The 25,195-nt window shown below is 40.6% G+C and overlaps 5 protein-coding genes across 5 annotated transcripts in view; 2 read left to right on the top strand and 3 right to left on the bottom strand.

The window, feature by feature from the left end:
- Positions 1-70: 70 nt before the first annotated feature.
- Positions 71-3,795, bottom strand: LOC121883480 (zona pellucida sperm-binding protein 4-like). Its single transcript, XM_042391765.1, has 12 exons — positions 3,492-3,795; positions 3,213-3,337; positions 2,589-2,709; positions 2,248-2,382; positions 1,889-2,061; positions 1,489-1,568; positions 1,213-1,346; positions 920-1,103; positions 691-835; positions 539-608; positions 328-462; positions 71-242 (listed from the first exon to the last, which is right to left on the bottom strand). Exons 1-12 carry the CDS (start codon positions 3,685-3,687, stop codon positions 91-93), a joined length of 1,650 nt encoding a protein of 549 aa, XP_042247699.1. The 5' UTR covers positions 3,688-3,795; the 3' UTR covers positions 71-90.
- A 160-nt stretch (positions 3,796-3,955) lies between these two features.
- wbp2nl (WBP2 N-terminal like) lies at positions 3,956-9,181 on the top strand. Its single transcript, XM_042391767.1, has 9 exons — positions 3,956-3,976; positions 4,470-4,657; positions 5,210-5,318; positions 5,469-5,607; positions 5,840-5,932; positions 6,236-6,433; positions 6,912-7,022; positions 7,553-7,629; positions 7,741-9,181. The coding sequence occupies exons 1-9, from the start codon at positions 3,971-3,973 to the stop codon at positions 7,795-7,797; spliced, it is 978 nt and encodes a 325-aa protein (XP_042247701.1). The 5' UTR covers positions 3,956-3,970; the 3' UTR covers positions 7,798-9,181.
- On the bottom strand, positions 8,349-21,840 carry LOC121883485 (heme-binding protein 1-like). Its single transcript, XM_042391770.1, has 5 exons — positions 21,652-21,840; positions 16,139-16,339; positions 12,461-12,599; positions 11,295-11,475; positions 8,349-10,857 (listed from the first exon to the last, which is right to left on the bottom strand). The coding sequence occupies exons 2-5, from the start codon at positions 16,214-16,216 to the stop codon at positions 10,680-10,682; spliced, it is 576 nt and encodes a 191-aa protein (XP_042247704.1). The 5' UTR covers positions 16,217-16,339; positions 21,652-21,840; the 3' UTR covers positions 8,349-10,679.
- fmc1 (formation of mitochondrial complex V assembly factor 1 homolog) lies at positions 18,257-20,485 on the bottom strand. The gene is made up of 2 exons (XM_042391772.1): positions 20,280-20,485; positions 18,257-18,917 (listed from the first exon to the last, which is right to left on the bottom strand). The coding sequence occupies exons 1-2, from the start codon at positions 20,406-20,408 to the stop codon at positions 18,714-18,716; spliced, it is 333 nt and encodes a 110-aa protein (XP_042247706.1). The 5' UTR covers positions 20,409-20,485; the 3' UTR covers positions 18,257-18,713.
- Positions 21,841-21,847: 7 nt separating the features above from the next.
- LOC121883873 (glutamate receptor ionotropic, NMDA 2D-like) overlaps positions 21,848-25,195 on the top strand; it is a 42,048-nt gene continuing 38,700 nt past the window's right edge. Inside the window, exons 1-2 of the mRNA XM_042392337.1 lie at positions 21,848-22,031; positions 23,151-23,320. The gene's annotated coding sequence lies outside the window, so the exon portion shown is untranslated. The remainder of the gene's footprint in view (positions 22,032-23,150; positions 23,321-25,195) is intronic.

The following is a 25,195-nucleotide window of genomic DNA, read 5'->3' as shown; positions in this document are numbered from 1 at the left end:
AATACTTGTTTTTATTAAATCACAAGCACCTCACAAGGCATGAATGAAAGTACAAAAAAGAAAAATTGAGTGCACATTACAGAAAATATTTTATTGAGATTGTTCACTGTCAACTTGTGCATCACAGGGTTGCTGCTCTTCTGGTTTCTGACGCTTTCTGATGCTTGACCATACAGTAAACATTGAGATCAACAGCAGGGCAGCGCCAACACCAGCGAGAATATATGCTATCACCTGAAACACTAAAGAGAGAAGTTAGATTTACCTTGAAGCACTGCCACTGTTCCATCACATGGTGACTCTAGTTTTGGGCTGAGTAGTACTTACTTGTGTTCTGATGAGCACATGGATTGTCTTCCAGCTCAGTGTTATTCTGTCCCAGCAGCAGAGGCCCTAATGAGACCAGCTGAACCTTGTCAGACCCAAACACGGCCTCTCTTCTCTGTCTCTCACCCTCAGATGCTGTGGGAGGAGAAGCAAACAATGAACACAAATACACAGTACACACAGTGTGCAAGGTGAAAGACGATATACTCACAAATGATGGTGCAACGCTGTGCACAGTCAACATCCTCTGTGCAGATTTCCACCCAACAGTAGAAGTACATCTAAGTCAGACGTTACACAATTAAGAAGTTGTCAAAGAAGCCGTGTTACTTTTATACAAATTTGCGGATATGATAACCTTACTTCCTCCACACTTGGATGGCCTGTATGAGGGTCCAAGAAGGCGAAGGTCTTGACATCAAACCTCCTCACTTGGGAGTGGGAGGTGGTTTTCCCCCAGTTGTCCACAGGGACAGAACTTCTCATGTTGTCCAGAGGGTTGGGACATCTATCCAGGGGGAGAAAAGATTGTCAGCAGCTATGCACCCCCCCTCCACCCCCCATGTTGCCACTGTAATTGCCTCCACCTTACCCGTCATAGAGAAGCGTCCACACAGAGTGTCTAGACGCTGGGTAGGCAAAGCAGTCCCGCACATGCAGGGAAAGTGTAGGGTCTGGGGACGGCTGGGCGATGGAGACCTCCATATATGCAGCTTTACGTAGGGGCAAGGTCAGTGGGAGCTGGTCCTCAGGAAAGAAAGAGGTGAAAGAGGCATCTAGGAGGAACAAATGATACAGAAACGCAGTCACCAAGTTTTATTGACTCGACACATGCAAAATAATAAAAAAAGAAAACCAAAGCCACACTGCTTTACATTTTATTACCTGTGGCTACTCTCATCTGCACTCTGATGGTTCCCAGTGCAACCACAGGTGGTGGGTTGGTCACTGTGTACAAAGACCGCAAATCTGCTGCACGCTTTAGATCTGATGGCTCATATTCACACTGGACCTGGAGACTTCAAAAAACAGAAAAAAAACAACTATTGCTACATTTGTCACCACCCAGTATACTTGCATTGTGAGATTAAAATATTCTGTAATCAGTAATCACTCTGTCAGACAACTGTACAGTAGTGTGCAGAAGATATAAAAACATACCTAAATGGAGAATGTTGGTTTATACTTTTAGTATGCAGCTCCTCCACCTCTACCTCATAGATCATCACATCTCCGTCTACCTAAGAGCCAGACAGAGAAGACAGGATTCAGCCTCAAGCTGAAGTATGTCAACTATTCAATGACATTTAAGCCATATGCAAGAAAAAAAAGGTTTTGATAAAGCATGACATTATTTATGGTGGAACAGACAAACAGTATTACAGTGAAACAGTTGAAGTGCTATACAGTACATTCTGCAAGCAGTGACTGAATAGTGTTCATAGTAACCCCTCGTGTGATTGAATTTTGTGCCAGATTTCACTATGTAAAAAGAAAGTGTTTTATCCAAAAAAAAGTAGATATCTTGTTTTGGAATCAAATTCTTCATAAGTAGCATCACCTTCTTTTTTGCACCACAGTCCATGACACCAATCTTGAAGACAGCAGTGTCTTGGGTGGTGACCACAGGGACACACTGTGGCTGATCCTTGACCATGAGGCTGCCTGGATCGATAGGTGGGTCTGTCTCTGTGGTCTTCACTGAGAACACAAAGTGTCCATCCAGAGAGCAGGCTGGAGGGAGTGCCAACACAGGAAAATATAGTCTTTTTTTTTTTTTTTTTTTTTTTACACTTAAACAATTAAGCAAGTTGACCATATGTTGTAAAGGAAAGGTCAGAGAGGATGTCTGGCATGTAAATGACCTCAGCACAAATCACTTCCATGTATGCAGTACCTTAAGACAAATGCTAATCTTACCATTAAGTCTGTAGTAGCACGTTAAATCACGAGAATCATAGCAGCATCCCAGCTTGTAGCAGGCATCACTGGAAATCCTTTGGTGGCCACAATCCACTCTTAGGTCTCTTTCGATGTCACAATTTCCAGGTAATGCTGGAAAAGAGATATGTTATTCCCTGTGACATCACTTGTGTGTAAAGACATTACTGAACTCTCCACTAGGCTCCAAAGAGAAGGTGCCAATTAAAAAGAAATTAAGTTAAGAGGTGAAAATTACTGATGAAAGAGGAACACTTCAGATATAGGGTACATAGCCGTGTTAGTGAGCTTGTTATGTTCAATCAGCTGTCTCCACTCACGTGTTGGGATAAGACGAGTCCTCTCACTGTATCTCTTTATCAGAGGACAGCTGATATTTACTCTGAACCATCGATCTACTCCCGTCAGCTGGACCTGCAGAGGGATGACCACTTTGCTGCCCTGAGGATTAAAGGTCATCACAGCATGGATGTTGAGGAGTCATACACACCTTGTCACACATAAAACACACGGTGCACCGATCTTATAAATTTAAACAGGTGGCAAATTTGCATATTGAGTTTTGGGCTGCAAACTTTCTGGTTCCATAGTCTGATGCATTTATATTTACAGTTCCATTAAGCTTTCATAATGTATAAATAACAATGTAGTTTATGTCCTCATGTGCCAATGTATGCCTATTTGTGTCAAATACATATACAGTAGTTGCTTTTAAGTACTCATTTGATTATTTTACACACACATTTTTTAGTAATCCACACCAAGAAGTGATCAAATCCATAAATCTGGATTTTTTTTAGACTTCTATTTTCAGATTTTTACAGTTTACCTAAAATGTTCACCTGCTGCTTGTTAACATCCTATTTGTGTATTTGTATGAGGTTTTCTTTTCCCTGTATGAATCCTGTGGCAGGAAAAAAACGTACACATTTGCGTTAATTTACCTCAACATGAGCACAGCAGCTGTCATATCTGCTGATGAATGAGAGAGTCTGGTTCTTCTCTGTGCCCAGTCTCACTCCACAGGACCCCTCAGACTGGGGCACTGGGATCGTAGCCCCTGTCATGTCTGAGAAAAAAACAAAGCACAAACAATATTGATGGATTACATGCAAATGTGGATAGCCTATTTTAAAATAAGTGAGCACTTTGAAAAGATCTTCAGTTATTTTTACCATCCTTCTCAGGGTTTAAAAATACAGTATTGCAACAAACAGTCTTACCTTTTACATGTATATTACTTTTGACCAGCGGACCAAAAACAGCTTTTATCCTTCTGGGAGAGCAGGTGACTCTCGGCAGGGCGGGATGTTGCCTCTGCTCAGGTGTTTTTCTCTCCTGGGCAGCTGAGAAACACTGCTGAGCAGTGAAGGCAAGAATGAAAGAAATCGAGCAAAGTTTTGCAAAATGATTATTCATTTTCTAATAGTTTGGGTGTTTTGGTTATTGCGGTTTTGGTCTCAGAACTATTTGGTCCTTTTTTTGACACTGGGAAGGGAGGGGTCACGTGACACCTGTTAATTAGTGTTAATTAGTTTGAAGCTTGCTGCGTCCCTCACCAGAGCAGGACTAGAGCTTCACCCATGTGCTTTAGTTATTCTTATAAATAAAAGTTTAAATAAAGTCACAGATTTACGCAGCCGTATCCACCGATGCGCCCTGAACTGCCGGGTTTATGCTGATTTGAAAAGTAGGGCAGATTATGTCGGTAATTAATAAAAAGGTCAACGTTTAAATAATACATATCATGCTGAGTGCCTGCATGGTCCAACGTATCCTCGGGGAACCATTAAATGATACCATTGCGTAACTCAAAGGCCTTGCCAACATCACCCTAGCCTTATGGCAATGCTTGTACCCATCTAATTATTATATAAGCAATCTTAAACCTTAAATTACTGCTGCATCCTGTCAGGGTTTCAAATTAGTTCCCCTTTATGCTGTCCTGATACATCTTTGATTATTGTCAAAAGTCCATTGATACCTCAAAGGATTCATTTTGGAACTAATGTTATAATTAGCTGCTTGAGTACAGGTTGAATTCCAAGTAGACAGACAGACACATATTTTAGCAGGACAGAGTGATATTTGTTTGCCTCCCTCAAATATGTAAAAACTTGACAACAGCTATTTACACCCAATCACATATCCAGTAACTGCAGGTAAGCACATTTGTTTGTGTGCTGAAAATGTGTTTACAGTCTCATGGTGGATCACGGGTTGTCAGACGGCGTCGTGACGTAACACCCGTGACGTCTCCGGGGCATCCCCGTCGGGCTGACGGTCAGACTTTAGCTCAGGCAGCAGGGAGCACAACACTTCTGGTAACCATGGCCTTGAATCGAAATCATTCACAAAACGGCGGCGTTTTGGTAACCAGCGGGGAAAGGTATGTGTATTAAGTGGCATCTGTGTGGTTCATTTTTTCAACCAGCTAGCCGTCGCCTCTCGTCTCGGCTTGTTTACCTTCTTCTTTCCAGTGCGCAGTCAACAGCTACCTAGCCGCTAGCCTCCCGCTAGTGGCCTGGTTTCAGCATAGCTAACGCATTTGTGCCGCTGTTCAGCTCATTGTTCATCTTGTGGCAATTAAAATGTTTTATTTACTAGTTCATACTGGGACTAATGTCGTATAATTAATTAATGACTTTATAGCGTTCGTTTATCTTGACAAGGTGGCTAACTTAGACCGTTAGCCGACTATCAAAACAGGAAGTATCGGTGGCTGTTGACATCTCGCTAGAACAAGAATGTCATTATACGTAATGTTGTGTAACTTAGATTAGCTACACGCTATTAAATACAATAGTTGCAAACAATGCTCACGTGTATATTACCATTCTACAGTATATCACTAAATATTTTACAATGGCCTTAACTGTTTATTTTGTTCTACCGCTTCTTCTTTACCAGTTTTTGTTTTGTTTTGCTTCTTCTTTGCCAGTGTTTTAAGAGAATGCAAGAATGTGGAGCTGTCGTTCAGTGATGTCTCCTCCAAGACAGACCTGCTGAAGGGGACCAAGAAGGGCACTGTTTACCTCACACCATACAGGGTAATTACAGCCCATATTGCATACAACACATTTAACGTGCCATTACTGCTGCTGTCCTCTTGATTGGAAAATTGACAATGCTCACATTCTCATATATCCTTTTGTAACTGTCCCCACACACTCTGTCCCTTTTCTCATTCTCGGACGTAGTTGCTGTTTGTGTCCAGTAATACCAAGGATTGCCTGGGTTCAGCCATGTTCCCCTACTATCTGATGAAGGGATGCAGCATTGAGCAGCCAGTCTTTGCAGCCAACTACATTAAAGGGACAGTGTCAGCTGAGCCTGGTGGTAGGTGGCCTGTTGTTTTTACTTTTAACCGCTAAGGTATGATTTGATTTGTTTGATTTTGTGTCTTTAATAATGGCTACAATGTTGGTTTCATAATGGTCGTATTCATATACGAAAATACAATAGATTTTAGGTGCATTAACATTTTACCTGTCACCTATGTTGACATCTGCAAAAAAACACAAGTGTAGCTTTCTGTAATTGTTCTAAATGTGGTTGATTTTCTCATCAGGTGGCTGGGAGGGCCAGGCCCATTTCAAGATGTCATTCCCCAGTGGAGGAGCCATAGAGCTGGGACAGCATCTCTTCAAACTGGCCACAAATGGTTTGTATGCTGGTTTCCTTTATTACTGTATCCCACTCTGTACAATGCAAAATATTAATTGAATACTCCTTTTATACAGTGGTGGAAAAAAAGTATTTAAATCCTTCACTAAGTTGTAAAAACACTGCATTCAAGACTAAAGTCTTTACAAGTATAAGAAATATATGCAGTGCCTTTACAGGAGTAGCCCCACTACTACTACACAATATATGGCATACGTAGTTGCAGAAAAACACTGAGTGATTGAAAATACTTATAACCTTTAGAAAGTCCAGTTCATGTATTTCTCTTGCTGTGTTTCAGCTTCTCGTGCCGCTCCTGCCCAGAATGGTTCTGCCTCTTATGGCTACCCTTCACCTGGAATGATGAATGGCTACGGCCCACCTCCACCTGCCCCTCATGGCTATCCCTATGCACCCCCTCCCCAGCAGAATGGCTTCTACCAGGCCCCTCCTCCTGCTGCTGGCAACATGGGCTACCCTTATCCAACAGCTGCTGCAGGTACAGAATTCGATAGTGTTGTATGAATTGTAATTTGACAAAATAATCTGAACTCGAGGTCCACTTGATAGCTTTTTTTTCTGTAAATTTCTTTTTTTTTTTCTTTCACTTTCATGTTCAATACATATGATATAGAAAAAGTCAGTATATACTCCAAGATGTGCACAAACTTTCATAGTTTTTAGCCTTCAGGTTATGTTTCTCTGCATGTGTTTGCATATGCAGTGCGCACATATTTGTTTTTGTAAACACCTTTTCGTCAAGATGTCCTCATTGCACATTAGTAAAAATATCTACCCTTGAGGCACATATAATGCTGTGGTTTCTCTACCTCTGTCTCTCTGTCAGTGTTTTGTTTTTGTTTTTTTTCTTTTGTTTGTGTTTTTTGTCTAGGGTGTGTAACTTACACAGACTATAACCTCATTTGACCTTGAAACTCCATCTCTCTTTTTTATCTGTCCGCCTTTCCGTGTTCCAGGTATGTACCCATCTGGCTTTGACTACATGGCTCCACCTCCTCCATACCCTGGGCCACCCCAGAATTGGACTGCACCCCCCCAGAACTGGACAGCAGCACCACCACCTCCAGGTCTGTTTCTCTCTCTCTCTCTTTTTATTTTTCCTCTCTGTATATCTGTGTCACTGCACCCGTCAGATCTGATCTGTCTGTGTCAAAGTGAATCACTTCCAAGCATGCCACCAAAAAAGGGGTGCTGATGTCTCATCGGCTACACATCAAAATTACAAAGGATAAACAGTCTCCCCTCTTCCTCTTCCTCCCCATACTTTTTTCTATCACTTTGTGGATTTTGGTGAAAACAGTTTCACACAGCGCATGGGGTGAGCTTGGTACACTGTGCTGAAATGTCAGTTTGGCATATCTCTATTTTATGAAGAGCTTGAGTTGGACGTTTGCCTCTGTGCTTCCTCAGGGTGTGCCAGTAGATTTTGTCTTGAGGAGTCCTGGAGCTGTCAGTAGTTGTGTCTCGTATGAGTAATACCGTGCTCTTCGCATCAGTTCTCCACAGTTTTAGGAGCTGCAGCATCTGTTCCTAAATATGTTCAGCAATCATAACTGTATGTGTTTATCTCTCTGTCTTTGTCTCATTTTATAATCAGGTAACTCCAAGGCGGCTGAAGCAGCAGGCAGTGCGTATTACAATCCCAGCAATCCACACAATGTCTACATGCCCATGGTAAGCTGCTTTGTTTATCTCCTCCTTAAATACATTTGTATGAAAGTGACATGTGAGTTCTCCTTTACTGGCATTTGTATAATATATTTTTTTGTCTTTATCCCCACGCAGGAGCGGCCTCCACCATATGCACCTTTTCCAAACTCTCCTGACAAGAAAAACATCTGAGGCACCATGACACTCTTCTCTCTTCCTCTTTATCTAAAATACATTCTAAAGCAAGGAGAAATGTTGATGGAGACCTACTTGAGATAGAAGAAAACAGTAAAGAAAATGCAAGTAATAGAGGGCTCAAAGATGTCAGTGATAATTCACCAATGAATTAATGATATTTTGGATACTAGAATATCTTACGAAGCAATCACATCTTTTGAATACTGTTATCCTCTTTTACTTCAATTCATTTAAATGATTGACAACTTGTAACTCAAACATTTCTGAGACTAGTCATTATTAACATTCTCAGTGATGGGATTTATTTTATTTCGGTCTAATTTTTTCTAGCATGTAGGTAAGGGCACCTAAACTGTCCCTGCTAAGAGCTGAAAGGAGGAGGCATTATGGGGAATGTATTTTTGTAAGACAGAGATTTATTACCAAAACACTTTGTAGGAAATTATTGATTGCAGTTCCTATAGTTATTAATAATAGCAACCCATATTAAAAACAGTGAAGTACCTTTGCAGTATCATTGCAAGAATGGTGCGTTTCCTATACAGTTTTGCATTGAGCATTTGTTCTCCATATACAGTACATTAGCAGAACTGGGTTGAATAGAGTTTAGTAATAAAATGTCGTTTCCTGTACACTCACTGATTCTCATAGTATTCTAGTAAAACAGTAAAAAGAATAGACGTTTCCTTAATCTGACCAAGGTGATCCTGTACTACTGTACATCAATTACGTGACAGTCTGCTAAATAATTCCATTCATTGTATGACCCAAATCTCACAGTCTCCATCATATTTTGATGTATGTAGTCAAGGTTTTTGTTATCAAAAGAATCAGTGCATTATTTCAGAAAGTTGATCGGGAAGGTTTTTTTTTTTTTACATAACAAGTCTATGTATGTGCAATATTTCACCTTCACATAACAAGGTCATAGGTGACAAGCTGGGGTTACCTGCGTGACCCTGTGCTCGACTCCTAGCTTCTATTGTATTCATGTATGCAAAGCCAAGCTGAAACCAGAACTCTGCTCTTTGTGTAATTACACCAGTGTGGGGTTACAGGGCTGCACCATTATATTAAGGGCCCATCAGTGTTCTGCCTGCTGTTTTGAACTTCTGAATGCGAACCATTTATTCCTGATTAAACTGGGGCGAGGCGCCAACTGGCCGTGTAATTGCATCCCCATCAATGTGCATCAGTTAACTCCTATTTGAAGGACTATTTGCACACAGTTGTAGTGGATAGAGGATTTTTGGGGTTTGGGTTTTAGTTTGCTTTAATTAATCAAATGTAAGTTAATATCTCTTTTGCTATTCTTATTCCTTTTGCTGAATTTTGTCTGTCAGTTAAAATCTAATAAATTTGACATATATTGAATTTAGCATTTTGATATTGATTAATTGATTTGTGATCTCTGACTTGCATTAGTTCAATTATGCTTATGTTTAATCATTTATTACCTTGCTGAATTACTCAGATTTACTGTTTATTGCTTGCTTCCATTCGCGTCATCAAAGTGTACTGGCGATAATTTTACAAAGTGAAGACTTCAAGTTGACTAAATCAGATTTAAGGTTATTCTTTTCAACATGTAAAACTACAGATAGTGTGTGTCAGGTCTACACAGGTCAGTTTTTACTTCCTTGTCACACCCAGAAATGAAGCAGACAGATTCACATCTTCATCAACAGTTTGGACAGTGTGATACTGTCCCCTTACAGTGTTTCACCAAATGAAGAAATAAGACAATTAGAATTATCCACACTCTAACTAAATAACATTTTTATTATTTTATGAAACACTATCAAACCTGAACATTATATTCACTCTTATCACAGTAAATCACACTGTACAGATGTATCACATAAAACAGTTTCAGGAGTCTAAATAAATAAAGATGGCATTGTCATGCACTAAAACACAAAGTATTCACTACACACAAAAGCTTTCTGTTTCCACATAGAATCACAAAGTTTATAACATGACATTGTTTTAAGACAACACCACTAGCAAGCTAGTTCCCACTCAGCTGTCCACCCAATAATTCATAAAGACTAGTTCTACTTTATGGCTCAACTCCCATTTCTTTCCAGTTCCTTACTCAGGAAAAGGAAGTGTGCTTTATTCTAACATGTAGGCTAACTAATGTTTAATTCTATACAATAATCTGTAGATGTTACTATATTGTAACTAGATTAAAGATGTGCAAAGCCATACTGTTTGTTGCTCAGGTAGAGGAGAGCTCTATAAGGACTTTATTTACCTGTATAGACAAACATCTAATTCTAAAATGAATGAAAATTGATTAACAGAACAGATTATTCATTGAGTTGCTCTCTATCGAGCTCCGGTCCTGAACCACAAATCGACTGACCTTTCTATTTCACACCTGTAAGCAGATGGCGTTACGTACCAGTTTTTCTAAAGGTATTTTCTTCAAGATCTTTTTTCCCTTGGCTAAAATTTTGTTCTTTTTACAAATGGGACTCAAAAATACTATAACTTCTTAACACTATATTTGTCTAGAAGCCTTTAATCATAAGAGCTTTAAGGGGTGAGTTTACATTACAAATAAATATATAGAAAATGTGATCACAACAGGAGTAAGAGCAACTGATGTTGAATTCTAAATTGTCCTGCTGCCAGAACACCTAACTTCAGTGAAGCTACTGTATGTGTGACAAGCACAAGACCAGATGGGTAAAGGCAACATGGGTAATCTATATCTGTCCATCTGGGTTCAAAGGTCTATCAAGTCACCATATTGCTCTTACCGATCGAACACTGTTAGAGCTACAGGACTGTCAGTAGTGAAAGGGTAATTAAGGTTGAAAAAAGAATTCAGCTCTTGATTTGACTCTGATCTGACCGAATGGGTCTTACGGCTCCTCCTGTAGAAACCACACCTCGTTACGCCGTCCGTAAGGCTTAAGTGGTGGGTCGTAACTACAGCAGAAGTACTGCTTGCGCTGGAAGGGCGCCGTTTCACCCAGGGTGCGTGTCAAACGCAAGGCCTCTGCTCGGTACTCAGTCTCCCCTGCGAAGCCTCCAAACTGCCTGTGAACAACAACAAAAAAGGAAGAAATGAGGAAAATTAAAATTGGCTAGATAATAAGTGTTAGTTCAATTAGTTTAATTATTTTTCTGTGAATGTGCTGTCTCGTAATCTGTGAATGTGCAGTCTCATATTCTCTGAATGTGCAGTCTCATATTCTGTGAATGTGCAGTCTCGTTGGAGCAGAAACAGACCCAAAAGGCAAACATGCACACTGATATTTAAAACATCATGCATCAGTCAGGTCAACTAGGGACAGTTCTACCACTATGGCCCTGCAGGGGACTGAGCAGACATCAACTTAGGTCTCCAAAAATAAAAAAAACTACTTGTGCTTTTGGGTCAACTGGGGTAACTCTGCCTCAATATAATATAAAATAATATATTTTTTTTACATTATTGTTTCAGTTTGAAATGGAACTCTTTACATGACACCTACAGAGCGTAGACAGTCATGCCAGGCCGCTCCTCAATCCTGATGGCACTGTCGGTGGGAGTCGGGGGGCTTTGCTGGTAGATGGTGGGGATGCGGATGGCGACCATCAAACGACGAGACAGAACACCGTCGTTCCGCGGGTACACTGTGATGATGATGGGTGCTGCTGTACCCATGGCCTCACCTTAGAAATGTGAGACAGAAAGTTAGTTTTGAAAAAAAAAAGGGAAGACAGCAGAGGAACTCCACTATTGTCCCAAAAGCAAACTACCCAAATTTAAAGGTCAGGATTTGCGTGGAGCAGTTGAACATGCGTAATATCATTATGCAAGCGACAACACTGATAGTCCAGACACAACCAACACAGACCTTGTAAATCACACTGCTATAAATAGCAAACGAATGACATGATGATTCCGCACTGAGACCTTGTTTTCGGACTGCACTTTTAGTGCTGAGGTTATGATTGACTACAGACTGAAAATGGGGAAACATGACCTGAAAGCACAATAGTGTCTGAGCATTACACTATTTAAATTGATCTCCCAATAAATCTTAAGCGAACAAGCTAAAACTATAAGAATATTCATAATGAGTTTAGCTTTGTCAAAATCCGACATATGTTGGTTCTATCTTTATGTTCATTCATTCAGCTTTACAGCATCTAAGACTGGCCACTGTATATATTAAGATTAACATTAATATTTTAAAAATAGCATACTTCCAAATAACCACAAAACCTAAAATGAAAACATATGAGAAAGAAAGAAAGAATCCAAAATTATGTAGATAATATAACTCCATGAACAGAATTAGAAAATGATAGGAGATTATAATATTTGTATCCTTTAAAAGCTGCAGGGTAGAGACACAAGATAGAGCCATTAATCATGACAAAAGATGAGTCTGAGATTAGTAAAAACAAACTCTATTTTAATGACTTACCTTCTGTGGTCTTCATCACATTATAAAACTCTTTCTATTCCAACCGTCATTTAGTCATTTTTATATCATTTTAAGTACTCTTTTCTTATGTGCTTGATTTTTAAGAATAATTCTATGGAAGCTATGAGTTTGGGAGAGAAACAGGACAGACAGGTCTTATAATGCCAGTGAACATATCTCAGCACACTGATCCACTAGGAAGTTTTGTTTTCTGATCGGCTTACCTTGTTCATTGCTTCCACCAATGTACATGAGCAGCTTCCTCACCAGCTCTCCCGTCACTTGGTCGAAGCTCCGTCCCTCAGAGGAGACAGCAGCGTATTTGGCAGCTTCGTACCGCCGCACCTCAAAGCTAATCCCATCCTGGAGAAGAAAGACAAATCAGGGATGGCTTAGGCATCAGCAGGCCAACCACAGCTACGCATTGTGTCATGCACAAGTGCAGCAAACGCTTTTCTGCATATACATACACCCACACACACACACACTCACCCCCACACACAAACACACACACACACAAACAGTTATTCTCTTTCTGGAGATAAGCACAGGAGAGAGGTTAAGCTCAGATATGATTCACCTCTGACACACTAACGTTGACAATCTGCTCCTATAAGGACGAAATCCTTGAACTGGCAGCGTTTACACTTGGAGGGTTCAGCATGTGTGTGTTTGTGTGCATACGACTTCACACATGTGGGTGTGTGAAACCAGTGTGGGCTGCTAGATAATAAGATGCGGATGAAACATATTTTACACTGATGTGATTTAATTTCTTCTTCTGCTCTGCAGGGTTCAGTCAGCCTACAGAGAATAATGGGCTGGAGATGCACGGTCTTACATAACAGCGAGCAGGCAAACACAGACACACACTAACACACACACAACTCCCTCCATCACCCTCAGACACGCAGTGTTAATATGATGCAACAGTTTTGCATTAAATATGATTAAGTGGGGTTAATGTGGAGTACACTCACACTGGAATACACACACTCAACTATGCTGCTGAGCAATAACCTTAATAGGTTTTGAAGGAATCTGGTCACTGTAGAGACTGTGATGCAGGTTTCAAATACAACTCCTCATTCCACTAACATGATTACACAGTGTTGCATTTTATAGCATATGGCTCTGTTATTGTTTTTATAATGGGTTTGAGCATTAGAATTACATTTCAATGTAATTTGTCCTACTTATAATGCCTACCATCTCTTCCCTGAAATAGATAACACTATGTTATCATGAAGTTCTAACTTGTGACAGGTACCCAGGCTCCTGCATAGTAATTACACGGGTTTTGCTCTGTATGGCTTGTCAGTGGGACCACCATTTAACATTGTGTACGGGTGACATACCAAGAAAGCACAGCCTGACTTCAGTGAAGTGGCGCAATTAATTTGTCTGTCATGTGTCTGTGGTTGTATGTGTGTGTTTAGCTGCTGTCTTATGCTTTATGCTTTAATTAGTCTACGCCTGAACAGAGCACATAAAAGGTATTATCAGCGCTGTGACTAGTAAATTGCCTTGCCATTGCATTTTCTGTTCAAATGATCTTTTACATTCATTAGCAAACGTCTAACAAAATTTCACCTATATGTTGCTGCTGCCGCTGTGCTGTGAATGTGTGTATGCCCCTGCAGGCAGCTCCTCTGTATTCTGTGTCGGTTTTAATTAAGAGTGTTGGGTGTCAGAGTCAGGCGGGTGCTCCGGAGATCAGGTGACAAGCTCTGATTTCAATACCTGCTGTTTAAACATCAGTCAAGTCCACAGATTTGATTAACCTCCAGCTTTGACTTTTCATGGTTGTTTAATGAACAATTAGAGGAAGCGCAGGCACCGTGGTGACCTCGGACATTTGGAGGAGCCGGCAAACATCTCCGTGAGCAAGACATGATGCTTACTTGCTGCAAGGCCTCTGATCTCTCACCCGTATCAGTCGCTCTGTCTCCACTTTTCAACAAATCTCAGTTAGTTTTTCTTAGACAGCCGGGCAGTAAAATGCATTCTATTTAAGTTCAAATGTGATCAATAACTCATTTGAAACGATTAAAAAGCTGTTATTTGTGTATGTACTGCTGGCTTCAACAGTTTGTTTTGGAAGTTCAGCTTCTGACAATAGATGTTAGTGTGCAGTGTCAGGACAGATCTGCCTTCCTGTGTTTGTGTGGGTAAATGTGTCACTTTGGGTCATTTGATTCGCCGCCTGTCTGGTCATTCGGGCTGGAAATCCTCTTTGTCTCAGTCTGCCTGCCTTTGTCTCCCTGTCAAAAGTTAGTTGTTATTCAACAGATAAACACACAAAGCCACTGTGACATTACATGGCTACCTGCACATTTACAGTAGTGCACTGTGGGTCAACAGGACAAGAGAAAAGAACCTCAAAATGGCTGTTGGGCATTGCTTCAGCTAACAACACGCATCACTGAGTTTATTGGAATCTTTCCAATGTGTGCATACATTATATATAGGCAAACACAATATATACATAAACATAACAAGGGCTGGGTGGGGGTGGGTTGCTGACATGGAAAGGGTTTGCCCTTCCTCTTCTGTGACGTCAGTTTTGCATGTGACTATCCTACTCAGTGATGGTCAGTGTATCAGTGTACACACCCAATCCATATCTGAGCTCCTGGGTTAACCACAAAGACGTCTGATATGCATCCTCTTCCAGGGCAGGGTCAGTTAGCTTGTACCCTGTGGTTTCACAGGCACACACGTACGCACGCACTACCTTTCTTCCTCTCACACACACACATTGACTTCCATTCATTGTTAATAGTTTAACCCTAACCCTATCCTTTATCTAACCAACACCTTAACCCTAACCTTAAGCAAGACCTCAGAAATGATGTTTTGCCTCATTAGGACCAGGCTTTAGTCCTCATGAGGACTACTGGTCCTGACAAGGTCGGTGTTTATACCAGAAAAGGTCCCAGTGACACACAGGTTTACTTAAGTCACTTTTGGGGACATCACATAGGCTTAAGCATTTTACCAACTGGGGACATGGCTTTCTTCCCCAGTTGAACAAGCCGTCCCCAATCAACTGATCTGAAGTCTGGTGTGTGTCCCTGAAAGTGAATTAAGTCATAACTAAGACACACACACACACACACACACACACACACACACACACACACACGTTTTCCTAGGTCACTTTTGGGGACATTACATAGACTTGCATTAATTTCCTGCAGACTTACCCTAACCCTAACACTAATAGTCCCCAATTAACTGGTCCTGTCTGAAAGTTGTCCCTGACAGTAGCATATGACAGAACAACCCACCCACGAACACACACACACACACACACACACACACACACACACACACACACACACACACACACACACACACGCCGTGTCATGATGGAAAAAGCAGTGACCACACACCTTTGCGCGCAACAGTGAAACCTTGAAACCTTTCTTACTTTAGTGTGCTCCTGTTTTAAGGTTACACAGAACGCGCAGCATCACCATCTTTACTCATCTCTGCCTTGTTGTTGATTGGTAAAGGACCTCTGGCTGGTTTGTGCCCCACACTGAGGATGCTCAGCAGGCATCCTTATAGGTCACAAGCAATTAACTGTCGGGCTGTCAGTCAAGGTTACAGAGGTTGTGATCACAGCAAGAAAAACACTGCAAAGTCCACACGGCCATCATGACCAAAACTGCCATAACATAAAGTATTTAGTATTAAGTGCTGGATAAAATATTTACGCAAGCAGAAAGGAAACCTTGCACCTTCACAGTAGAGCAGGATTACTGATAATTGCGCGAAAAGCCAACACCAGAGAGAGAGAGAGAGAGAGAGAGAGGCGCATAGACAGAATATACAGAAGCTGTGAAGATATCAGAGTGATGAAGTTTTCTCTGAGGTGTCTGCACACTGCTTACCTTCGTCTCACTGCTGAGCAATTTATATTCCGTCTCCTCGGTGTTTCCGAAGAGCGAATTCTTGATCATGCCAAACATGTCGCTTCGGCCAAGTCACCTCTCCTCTCTCCGCTCCTTTGTTTTGTTGTTTGTATCCCCCTTTTTCGTCCTGCTTGTTGCAAACAACACACTTGACAGCTCCCGTATTTGGTCGTCCAACTCCTGGAAAAAAAAAACCTTGAGAAACAAGATGTAACTTACAGCAGCATCCAGATGCTCCAAATGATGCGCAAATTCTCCTCCAGAGAAGAGTGTGCGTTTTCTTCCAGAGATCTCGCCTCAACAGATGTGTTTTTTTCTTTTTCTTCTCTTCGGGGAGACAGAAGTTGGAGATGCTGACTTCTCGCCTCCTTTGCCGAACCAAGGACTGAAGAAATCAGCCTCCACTCTGACGGCTGGAGTGTCTCCGCCCTCCTCCTCTCCTCCTCCGCTCTAAGTTTCTCCTCTTACCAGCCTGACGCTCACTTATATCACCACCTTTCACCCATAAACGTTTAATTCCACTTAAAGTGGGGCATCAAGTTGACAACATATGGCTAATTTTCAACGGCTTATTACCCCCAGATGCTGCCATTAAAAAAACATTGACTTGCATAATTTATCTTGGTATGAGATGCAGCATCATCTGAAAGAGGTCACCTCCTCTAATCACTCCCTAAAAATGTAGAGGAGCAAAGTCACTCAGCTTTTGTTAGGGCTTCTCTCTCATTCTGTTTGTCATGGCTGTCTGTTCCTGGAAGCATAAAACAGTGGGGTGTGTTGAAGGCACATTTACATGCTGCTATTTGTGCAATATAAATTTTGACACAAGCCGTTGGTTTGTCAGTATGCATTGGACTTTCCAGGGCTGTGTGCGTGTGTTTTGGGGGCAGCGCATGGGTGCACGTCTTACTCCCTGTGTCACTGTGAGTTGCTTAGCTTTAGGGTTAGTCTATTTAAATTCACACTGAAGGCCTGTTAGTCATCAGTGCAGAGCAAGGGGGGAAGCAGGAAGGGTAGATTTAATGAAAATCTACCCTTGGAATGGTTAACACTGGGTCAGGAAAACTGAGGTGCTGTATGAGGGAGCTGTGGGGGGAAAAGGCAACAGAGAGAAAGAGAGAAAGAGAGGAGATAGGACGCAACATATTTGACATACGTCATACTGCTCAGGGGTGGACAGAATTACAGAATAACCGAAATACCGTATAATATAAAACAATTCAATACCTGATTGAATTTTAGTTAAATGTATGAGTGCATTCCTTTATTTGTCGAGACTGTTAGAGCTCCCCCAGTTGTTACATCTTGAAGCTGCAGTTAAGTACATTATTTCAGTGTCCACTGCTCATCTTGGCTGATGCAGTTTTCTTGTTCATCAAAGACTGTGATGAGTTATGTGACATTTCCTCTTGTCCCATTACATAATGTTGCACTGTCTGCTACTGATGAACAAGACATTTGGGCAGCAAAACTCTCTTCTGCCTCTTTGTACCTCTGTAAGCAGCCTTATGTTGCCAAGAAACCTCACTTAGATAAAGAATGACTGCCAGACTTCTATTAAAGCTGCCTAACCTCACTGCCTAACAGCTCACCTGTTTTGTAGCTGTCCTTGTAATAGTGATTCAAACTTTTAAAGAACTGAGTCTGTTATGAAGGCAGTTGCACAGGTCATAAAATACTCTGAAATGTCTCAAACATCCTCTGCATCAGCAGCCAAGACTGAAAGGCTGTAGTATTGTTCTGTATTAAGATTGTACAGGTGTTCATGTTTGTTGTAAAAGCATGAAAGAAGACAACTGCCAAAAAAACAGGGTACGCCTCAGTGGACAACTAGTCTAATGGGACAATCTGTAAAGAATAAACATTAACAGCTGTGACTATGAAGGCACTAATTCACAAAGCCCATGTGACGTCATATACGCTAAATATTCTCAATGGTTCCTGTTCATCAACATATGGATAGTAAGTGTGAGGCATATTTACTTTTACCTGCCCTCTTAAGCGCATGTAAATGCCATAATAGATTTAACTACCTGTTAAATTGATGCAAGAGTAGAATGTTTGATAATGTGTTAAAAAAAACATGACAGAAAGTTGAACAATTATTTGTACTTTAATAGGACAAATCAATGAAAATGAAAATGTACTTACAGTCCTTTTGAAAGGTTGTTATTGCTTTTGAACATTTAGGAAAAATGCCAAAACAAACAAAAGCAGGTGTGGATGAGTTGTAGGGTACAGTATATTTACAGCTCAACAACTCTTTTTTTTTCCTCCAAAGATTTTTTTTTCACAGTTGCTTCAAACACATTGATAAGATGATTCCATTTTCTCCCATTTAACATTGGTAGAACAAAGCAACAGAAATAAGATGAGTTCTTAACGCAGTCCATGATGGCACAATCTCCAGCCTGCCAGACTCCAGACAAATTCAATTCCCTTCGGAGTTTACTTTACATGAAGCGAATTGTATGAGGCCTGATGTATCAGCCACAGACAAGTCATTTCTGAAGAGTTTGAAGATTTTCTTCTAATGTTGCCCCCTACCATGTCCTCACTTCTCCCAGCCTTTGCCTCCAGGCTGAGTGGGCAACCTGAGCCCCACGAGGCCAGCCACTTCTTCTGGGCTGCGTTCTCCCTTGCCATGGTAAAGGTTGTGCAGTGCCAGGTGGTTCCTGGTAGAAGACAGCAAACACAGATATGTGTGTGAGGCATGGAGCGCCTCCTGCTGGGCACGGCAGTACCTTTCTCCTGTTAACTGTGAAAGAGGAAAAGAAATAAAACATTAGTGAAGATAGAATATCACTTTCTTTAAACAATATTGGAATTATCAAAATGTTGATTTTGCTTTGTTACATACAACAAATGTCATAGAATGATAAAGAAATCAAGATAACATTGATTAAGAAAAAGGCCTCAAGGTCTAGCTGGTGGGCAACATGGAGTAAACAATGACTCCGGTAAAACAAATGTGCATGTATCACAGGCTTTTCTGCCTGAATGTTTTTATCAACTGTAACAGCTACATGGACAATAGGCATTTGGTCCAGTCCCTATAGATTCTCACATATACTGTACATTATAATGCCTTTAGGTCTTTTCTGAGCTTGGACAAATACACACTGACAAGCAAGAGTTCCTCCAAGCTGTTTTGGTTCAGTGACTGCACATGCGTTCAATCACCCTGGCGAGCCATGTTCTCCCAAGCATAAATAATACAAGCTTTAAGCCTATATGCTTAAAAATCTTAACGCTTCATTTCTACTGTGTTTTGGTTAAACCAGGAGAGAAAAACAAGATTGCAAGCACTAGATGGACATGGTATAGACAGATTATTTAATGGTCATTATACGTATTAATTAAAATACATACAGTACCAGTCAAAAGTTTGGACACATCTTCCCATTCATTTAAATGAGAAAGTGTGTCCAAACTTTTGACTGGTACTGTATGTATTAGAATATAAGGATGTCCTTGATTAAAATTCTAACTGGACTAAATGATGTTTCTATGATGATTAATGTAGTCATGCAATAGGATTTATAAATCTTGTGCTAATTACAGATAAATCAATTTAAAACATAGCTACAAGTCTCTATTTTCCCTCGCGGATGTGGACAAATATCTTGTCAATTTCCAATCTATTGAAGCTTACTCCACTATGTAGTTATATGAAATTTAACAAGCCATAAGTTAGTGTTCAATTTAGCTAACCATTAAAGCAGTGGCCAATAAACAATGACGATTTCAACACAATTAATGAAAGACTTAAATACAGATAGCAGGTTGCACCGATACAATTAGTTCATTATTAGACGGTTGTACCACTTGTATCTCAATACTGAGCTATGCTAAGTTAGTTAGCTGCTGGCTAATGTTAGCATGTCCTTCTGCTTCACCTTGCATTGAACTGTGGTTCGTAAATATTACAAATTTGGCATTAACAACAGTCCAGGGTCCTAATGGGTATTCGCTCTATTCCCACGTTTTGTGAGCGGTGAAAGCGCAGAAATAACTTTCACCTAACTAGTAAAATGGTATCATTAAACAGTTGTAAGGTTAGCTAATACCTTGCTAACTTAGCTACCGTCAGCTGACACACAATAAGTGAGAAACTCGCCTGATTTTTACGAAACTGATCCATAACATAGTTGTAGGCCAATGACTGTTTATAACTTGGTCCCTGGATGGCACGTAATTCTTTGAGTATTCCTCGACAGACTCGTAGAGGTGATGACAGCGCTGCCATCTCTGCACCGTGTTGTGATTGTGCTGCACACGATGATGAAGCCAGACATGCTCAATCCAACACCGCACAGTCGAGCAAATTATATCGACCACAAGGTGGCGATATGTCACTCTAGTAAGTGCACGACACGTGTGGATGCAGCCTCATCTTGCCTTCAAATTATTATTTATGTAAAAGTACATATCAGAGAAATGTACTTTAAGCAGTGGTGGAAGAAGTATTACGATCCTTTACTTAAGTACCACTACAGCAATGTAAAAATACTCCATTACAAGTTAAAGTCCTGCATGAAAAGTCCTACTGAAGTAAAAATACATAAGTATTATCAGCTAAATTTACTTTAAGAACTAAAGTACAAGTGTTCATTTAGCAGAAAATTGGATTGTGATTGGTATATTAAATACATTTAATCTTTACAAGCAGCATGTTAACGTTATAGCTGCTCGAGGTGGAGCGAGTTTGAACTATTTTACAAGGGTCACCAGATAAATCTTAGGGATGATAGAGGTGATAGATTGCGTATGACAGAAGAAAACACAAAGTATGCAAAGTTTTGATAATTTGTTGAAAACTTTTCTTTATTCTTTGCGTTTCTGAGAAATATTGGAGAATTTTTATCTCTTTCGGCAGCAAACAGTTATTTATTTGAAACCATGTGAGAAGTTTAGAGGAAAAAACACTATTTGTATCTGTTAACTCATGGATACACACTGCTTTTTGTAAGACGTCAAAAGCCGAAAAGGTTGGAAACCACTGGTTTCTTCTTTAACGGTGTGTTGTATTTTAAAAGCTTGTTATATTATCCATTGTGTCAAATATTCATCTGAAAAGTAACCAAAGCTGTCAAATAAATGTAGTGGAGTAGAAAGTAAATTTCCCTCTGAAATGTAGTGGAGTGGAAGTACAAAGTAGCATCAAATGGAAATACTCAAGTAAAGTACAAGTACCTCAAAATTGTACTTAAGTACAGTACAATGTACTCAGTTACTTTCCATCACTGATTTTAATTATCAAAAGTAATCATACAGAGTGACCCTGTCTGTGTCATATTAGTATATATTATTGATTTGTTAAATATAGTGTAGCTTCGGGTTTGAAAAGTGAAGCCAATGCAGAAGTGACTTAAACCTGCATTCTCTCTAATGGTCAGCAGGGGGCGACTCCACTGGCTCCGAAAATAAGTCCGTTTGTATGGAATGAATGTCTATGAGAAAATGACCCTACTTCTCGCTTGATTTATTACCTCACTAAACACCTTCCTAGTGAGTCTCAAAATGGTCTCAAAACTAGTTTCGAGTCTTCTTCAGTACAGCATGATGTTAATTTTGTAAATTATGGTCCCATTTAATTTAATTTGACGATAAAGCAGAGTATGCTTTAGGGCGTGGCTACATTGATTGACAAGTCGCTACAACGGCTACAACGACGGTTAGGTAACGTAAACATGGCAGAACCCCAAATTCACAGAGTATAAACTACATACATGAGGCGTAGCCGTAGCATGTTTTCAGTTCATGAAAGCTAACGTTAACTGTAACATTTCGGTGGCCTGAAAAAGTTTTGTTCAGCGTTTGGTCGTACCGAAAGACCCACTAAGGAGTCGGATGTTCAGTTTTTTCCCCGGTAAATTCATTTTGATTAAATGGTTTTCCTTTATGCCTGTTTTTCGCTAGCGAAAATTAGCATTAGTATTATCCATAGGTATTATCACGGTTAACCATAGACTACTAATGCACCGTGCTAACCAAGGTAGCAGCACTTTTTAATTCGATTTAGCCTGATTTCTACTGGTTTGTTGGCAGAGCACCAGAATGCTATCTTGGTCGAAAGCCCTCAAGCTAGCAGCTAGCCACAGGGTCAGATCCACCTTCTCGTCCAAATATGGTCACTTCTCATCACTTCTGGCTCCAAAAATCCAAGATGGCGACGGTCACAATGTCAAACTCGAGGCTTCAAAACAAAACCGTTTGATATACTGTAATACTGTTGCACACCCATAGTCCACCCACACAGGTGTTTTAACTTATGTTGCCTAATTAGTCCTCTTCTCAGGACTGTGCAAACATGTACAAACTTTGCTTCATTAATATTTCCTTCGTCCTTCTGTTGATTGTGTTGTACCTGTAGGAGTGTGTGTGTTTGTATATATATATATATATATATATATATATATATATACATACATATACATATATATTTATTTATTTATTTCATAGAGTTGGTTAAATCAGGTTATAGACCCTTTTCACTGCACATTTTCGCTTGTCAAAGCAGGAAAAGCACTGGTGAAATTAATTACATTAATGATGGCTGCATAACATTCAGGTGAGCCAGTTCCAGCTCCGGTATCGTGCATATTCATTTACTGACATGGCTTACTGGGATAATTACTGGAATGGAGCCATCGTTAGTGTTATTATTTACAGCTTTGATTTTCTCGTTTTGACAAGTAAAAATGTCTGATGTGAAAAGGGTCTATACTCAGCATTGTTCCACTCAATTTACACCTGACTAGAGATCTAATCAGCCAGGGTAATTGAAAACACCTGTGTCTGAGCCTTTCGATTAGCAAAGTAACTGTTAAATAAACGTAGTGGAGTAGAAGTATGATGTTGCATAAAATAGAAATACTTAAGAACATGTATGTATCCCTGATAAATTCAAAGTAAAGAACTATATTAACTGTGACATTTATTGTATTAATTGTCCAGTAATTGATTTTTCCTCATTGATTGGATCAAGATCACAGACATCTGAAACCCAGCGAAAGGTCAAGCAGAGATTGTTGAATGGCTCAAGGAACCATTCAGTTGCTGCCTGTATGGTCTGTGAGGAAAGCAGCAATAACAGTTTGTCCTCTGCAATGTTTGGAGCCTTATTCACATGGATTCCACCTTCAGCTTCATTGTAAGGTAATATCTCAATGTACTTATGTATTTTTTAAAAAAAAAGTTTGGCTCTTTACAGCCCTACACACCTGTGGTTGTAAATAAAATTGGACTTGAGTTTGATTGTGAGTTAAATAATTACTGTCTGATCGACGGGTCAGCAGAGGAGACAGATGAGGCTGTGGACATTTGTAATCATATTTCCTCCCAGGATGTGTCAGCATCTCTCTGTCTCCCTCTGTCTCTTCCTTCCTTTACTGTTAATAACAGTTTAAACATGGATACAGTAGAACAAAACTACATGAATACACAAAAGTCTTTGCTGTGGAAATAAATGAATAATTGACTAAAGTTATTCCTAGAAGAGAATAAAACAAAACAGCATGGTTTACCTCGCACTCTTTTTAGCTTTTATGCCAGCTTTGATTGGGACACTTGAAAGCGGTCATCTGTCGCCATAGCAACACTGAGTTTGGCTTTGGGCGAAATGCAGAGGAAAGGATCAGTCTGTTTTCACAACAGCACAGGCGTGATCTGAAAGTCTGTTAATGCTTTGTCTGATTCTTTTGCCAGATGGAGAGTTTGTAGCATAACAGTGCTTCATCATACAGATAACAAACACTGCTTTCAGTGAAAGGCGAAGCTCAGAAATTGAACTCTGAATTGTTCTATAAGTGGATTTAAGTAATACTGTGCAGTTGGAATGACATATTGAAACAGCAAGTTTGTCCTCAGAGATTACAGATCATCAGACTGGACGGTCCGACACTGTATTCCCAGTGTTTCCAGTCATTTGAGCTTGTGTATTGATGATTGACTCTAGGGGGAGCCACTCTCTTATCAGTTTCACACACCGGCTTGGTTCCTAGACATTTGTTGGCACCCCTCTCCTCCCCCTCCTCCTCATCTCTCTCTCTCTCTCTCTCTCTCTCTCTCTTTCACACACACACACACACTCTCTTTCAATGAATACTAATGCAGCGAGTGGGCCCACCTCCCATCCTCCCCATATTTTCGCAGGGATGGGCGGGAGAGGGGAGACAGAGCAGTTCCAGCTCAGTATCCTTCCTCATGAGGCAGGCAGCGCTTGACTAGCAGCAGCCCCAATGCCTTTTTTTTTTTCTCCCACTGAGCAATACTGGTGATACTGTGTGTTGCTGCTGCAACAATGTCTAACCTGTGTGAGTGGCACGAGATATCAGACCAGAGTTGAGAGAGAGAGGAAAGGACATCTGTGCCTGCTTTTTGTCATCTGGATGGGAAGTCTTTTTTGGGAGGAGAGAAAGAAGAAAGCAGAAGGCAGCCGGGGAAGGGGAACAACTGGCAAAAGCCAATCCCCCCTTCCACATATAGACTGGAGACAACGGAGGCCACTGGAGTATTTGCTTTTATCTTTCGTTTTTTGTTCTTTTTTTTCCTCATTGCGCTGCTGGGAGGTGCTTTACCTTTTCATTTGCTTGCTCTCTCGGTCCTCTGTCTTCTCATCTATTTCGCCATTTACCTGGTCAACAATTTCTTCTATTTATGAGCCAGACAAGGAGGGAGAGAGAGGCAGAGAGACAGAGAAAAAGAGAAATAGAAAGAGGAGGGGGATTTTTTTTGCCCCTTTTATCCTCTTTTTTTTCCCCCCCTCTTCATTCATTCTTTCCTCCCTCTCCATTGCTATCACTTCCAGCCCTTTCTATCCCTGTGCAGCCCACGCTCCCTCCTCCCTTCATCGCCTCCCTCCTCCTCCTCCTCCTCCTCCTCCTCCTCCTCCTCACCCCCACCACTCCACTCACTGTCCACCCGTAACTTTGGCTACTTTTTGAATCCACCAGTGTTTTAATTACCTTACTTTAAAGCAACTCTTATAGAGACATTTTAATTGGCTTGCTTGTATTTTCTATTTATGCCTTT

The sequence above is a fragment of the Thunnus maccoyii genome, chromosome 18, assembly GCF_910596095.1.
Source record: "Thunnus maccoyii chromosome 18, fThuMac1.1, whole genome shotgun sequence".
In the NCBI taxonomy this organism is placed as follows: Eukaryota; Metazoa; Chordata; class Actinopteri; order Scombriformes; family Scombridae; genus Thunnus; species Thunnus maccoyii.
Note: the sequence above shows the minus strand (reverse complement) of the source record. Positions and strands in the feature narration are given on the sequence as shown.

Coding starts and splice junctions, on each gene's coding strand:
- LOC121883480 (XM_042391765.1), bottom strand. CDS start 3,687: ATGAATAATCATTTTGCAAAACTTTGCTCGATTTCTTTCATTCTTGCC. Junction 1,104..1,212: donor GCAGATGAGAGTAGCCACAG/GTAATAAAATGT, acceptor TGTTCCTCCTAG/ATGCCTCTTTCACCTCTTTC. Junction 243..327: donor ATGTGCTCATCAGAACACAA/GTAAGTACTACT, acceptor TTCTCTCTTTAG/TGTTTCAGGTGATAGCATAT.
- wbp2nl (XM_042391767.1), top strand. Junction 5,608..5,839: donor AGTGTCAGCTGAGCCTGGTG/GTAGGTGGCCTG, acceptor TTTTCTCATCAG/GTGGCTGGGAGGGCCAGGCC. Junction 5,933..6,235: donor CTTCAAACTGGCCACAAATG/GTTTGTATGCTG, acceptor GCTGTGTTTCAG/CTTCTCGTGCCGCTCCTGCC.
- LOC121883485 (XM_042391770.1), bottom strand. CDS start 16,216: ATGTTTGGCATGATCAAGAATTCGCTCTTCGGAAACACCGAGGAGACG. Junction 12,600..16,138: donor TGCTCAGCAGTGAGACGAAG/GTAAGCAGTGTG, acceptor TTTCTTCTCCAG/GATGGGATTAGCTTTGAGGT. Junction 10,858..11,294: donor GGCATGACTGTCTACGCTCT/GTAGGTGTCATG, acceptor TGTTGTTCACAG/GCAGTTTGGAGGCTTCGCAG.
- fmc1 (XM_042391772.1), bottom strand. CDS start 20,408: ATGGCAGCGCTGTCATCACCTCTACGAGTCTGTCGAGGAATACTCAAA. Junction 18,918..20,279: donor ATCAGTTTCGTAAAAATCAG/GCGAGTTTCTCA, acceptor CCTCTTTCACAG/TTAACAGGAGAAAGGTACTG.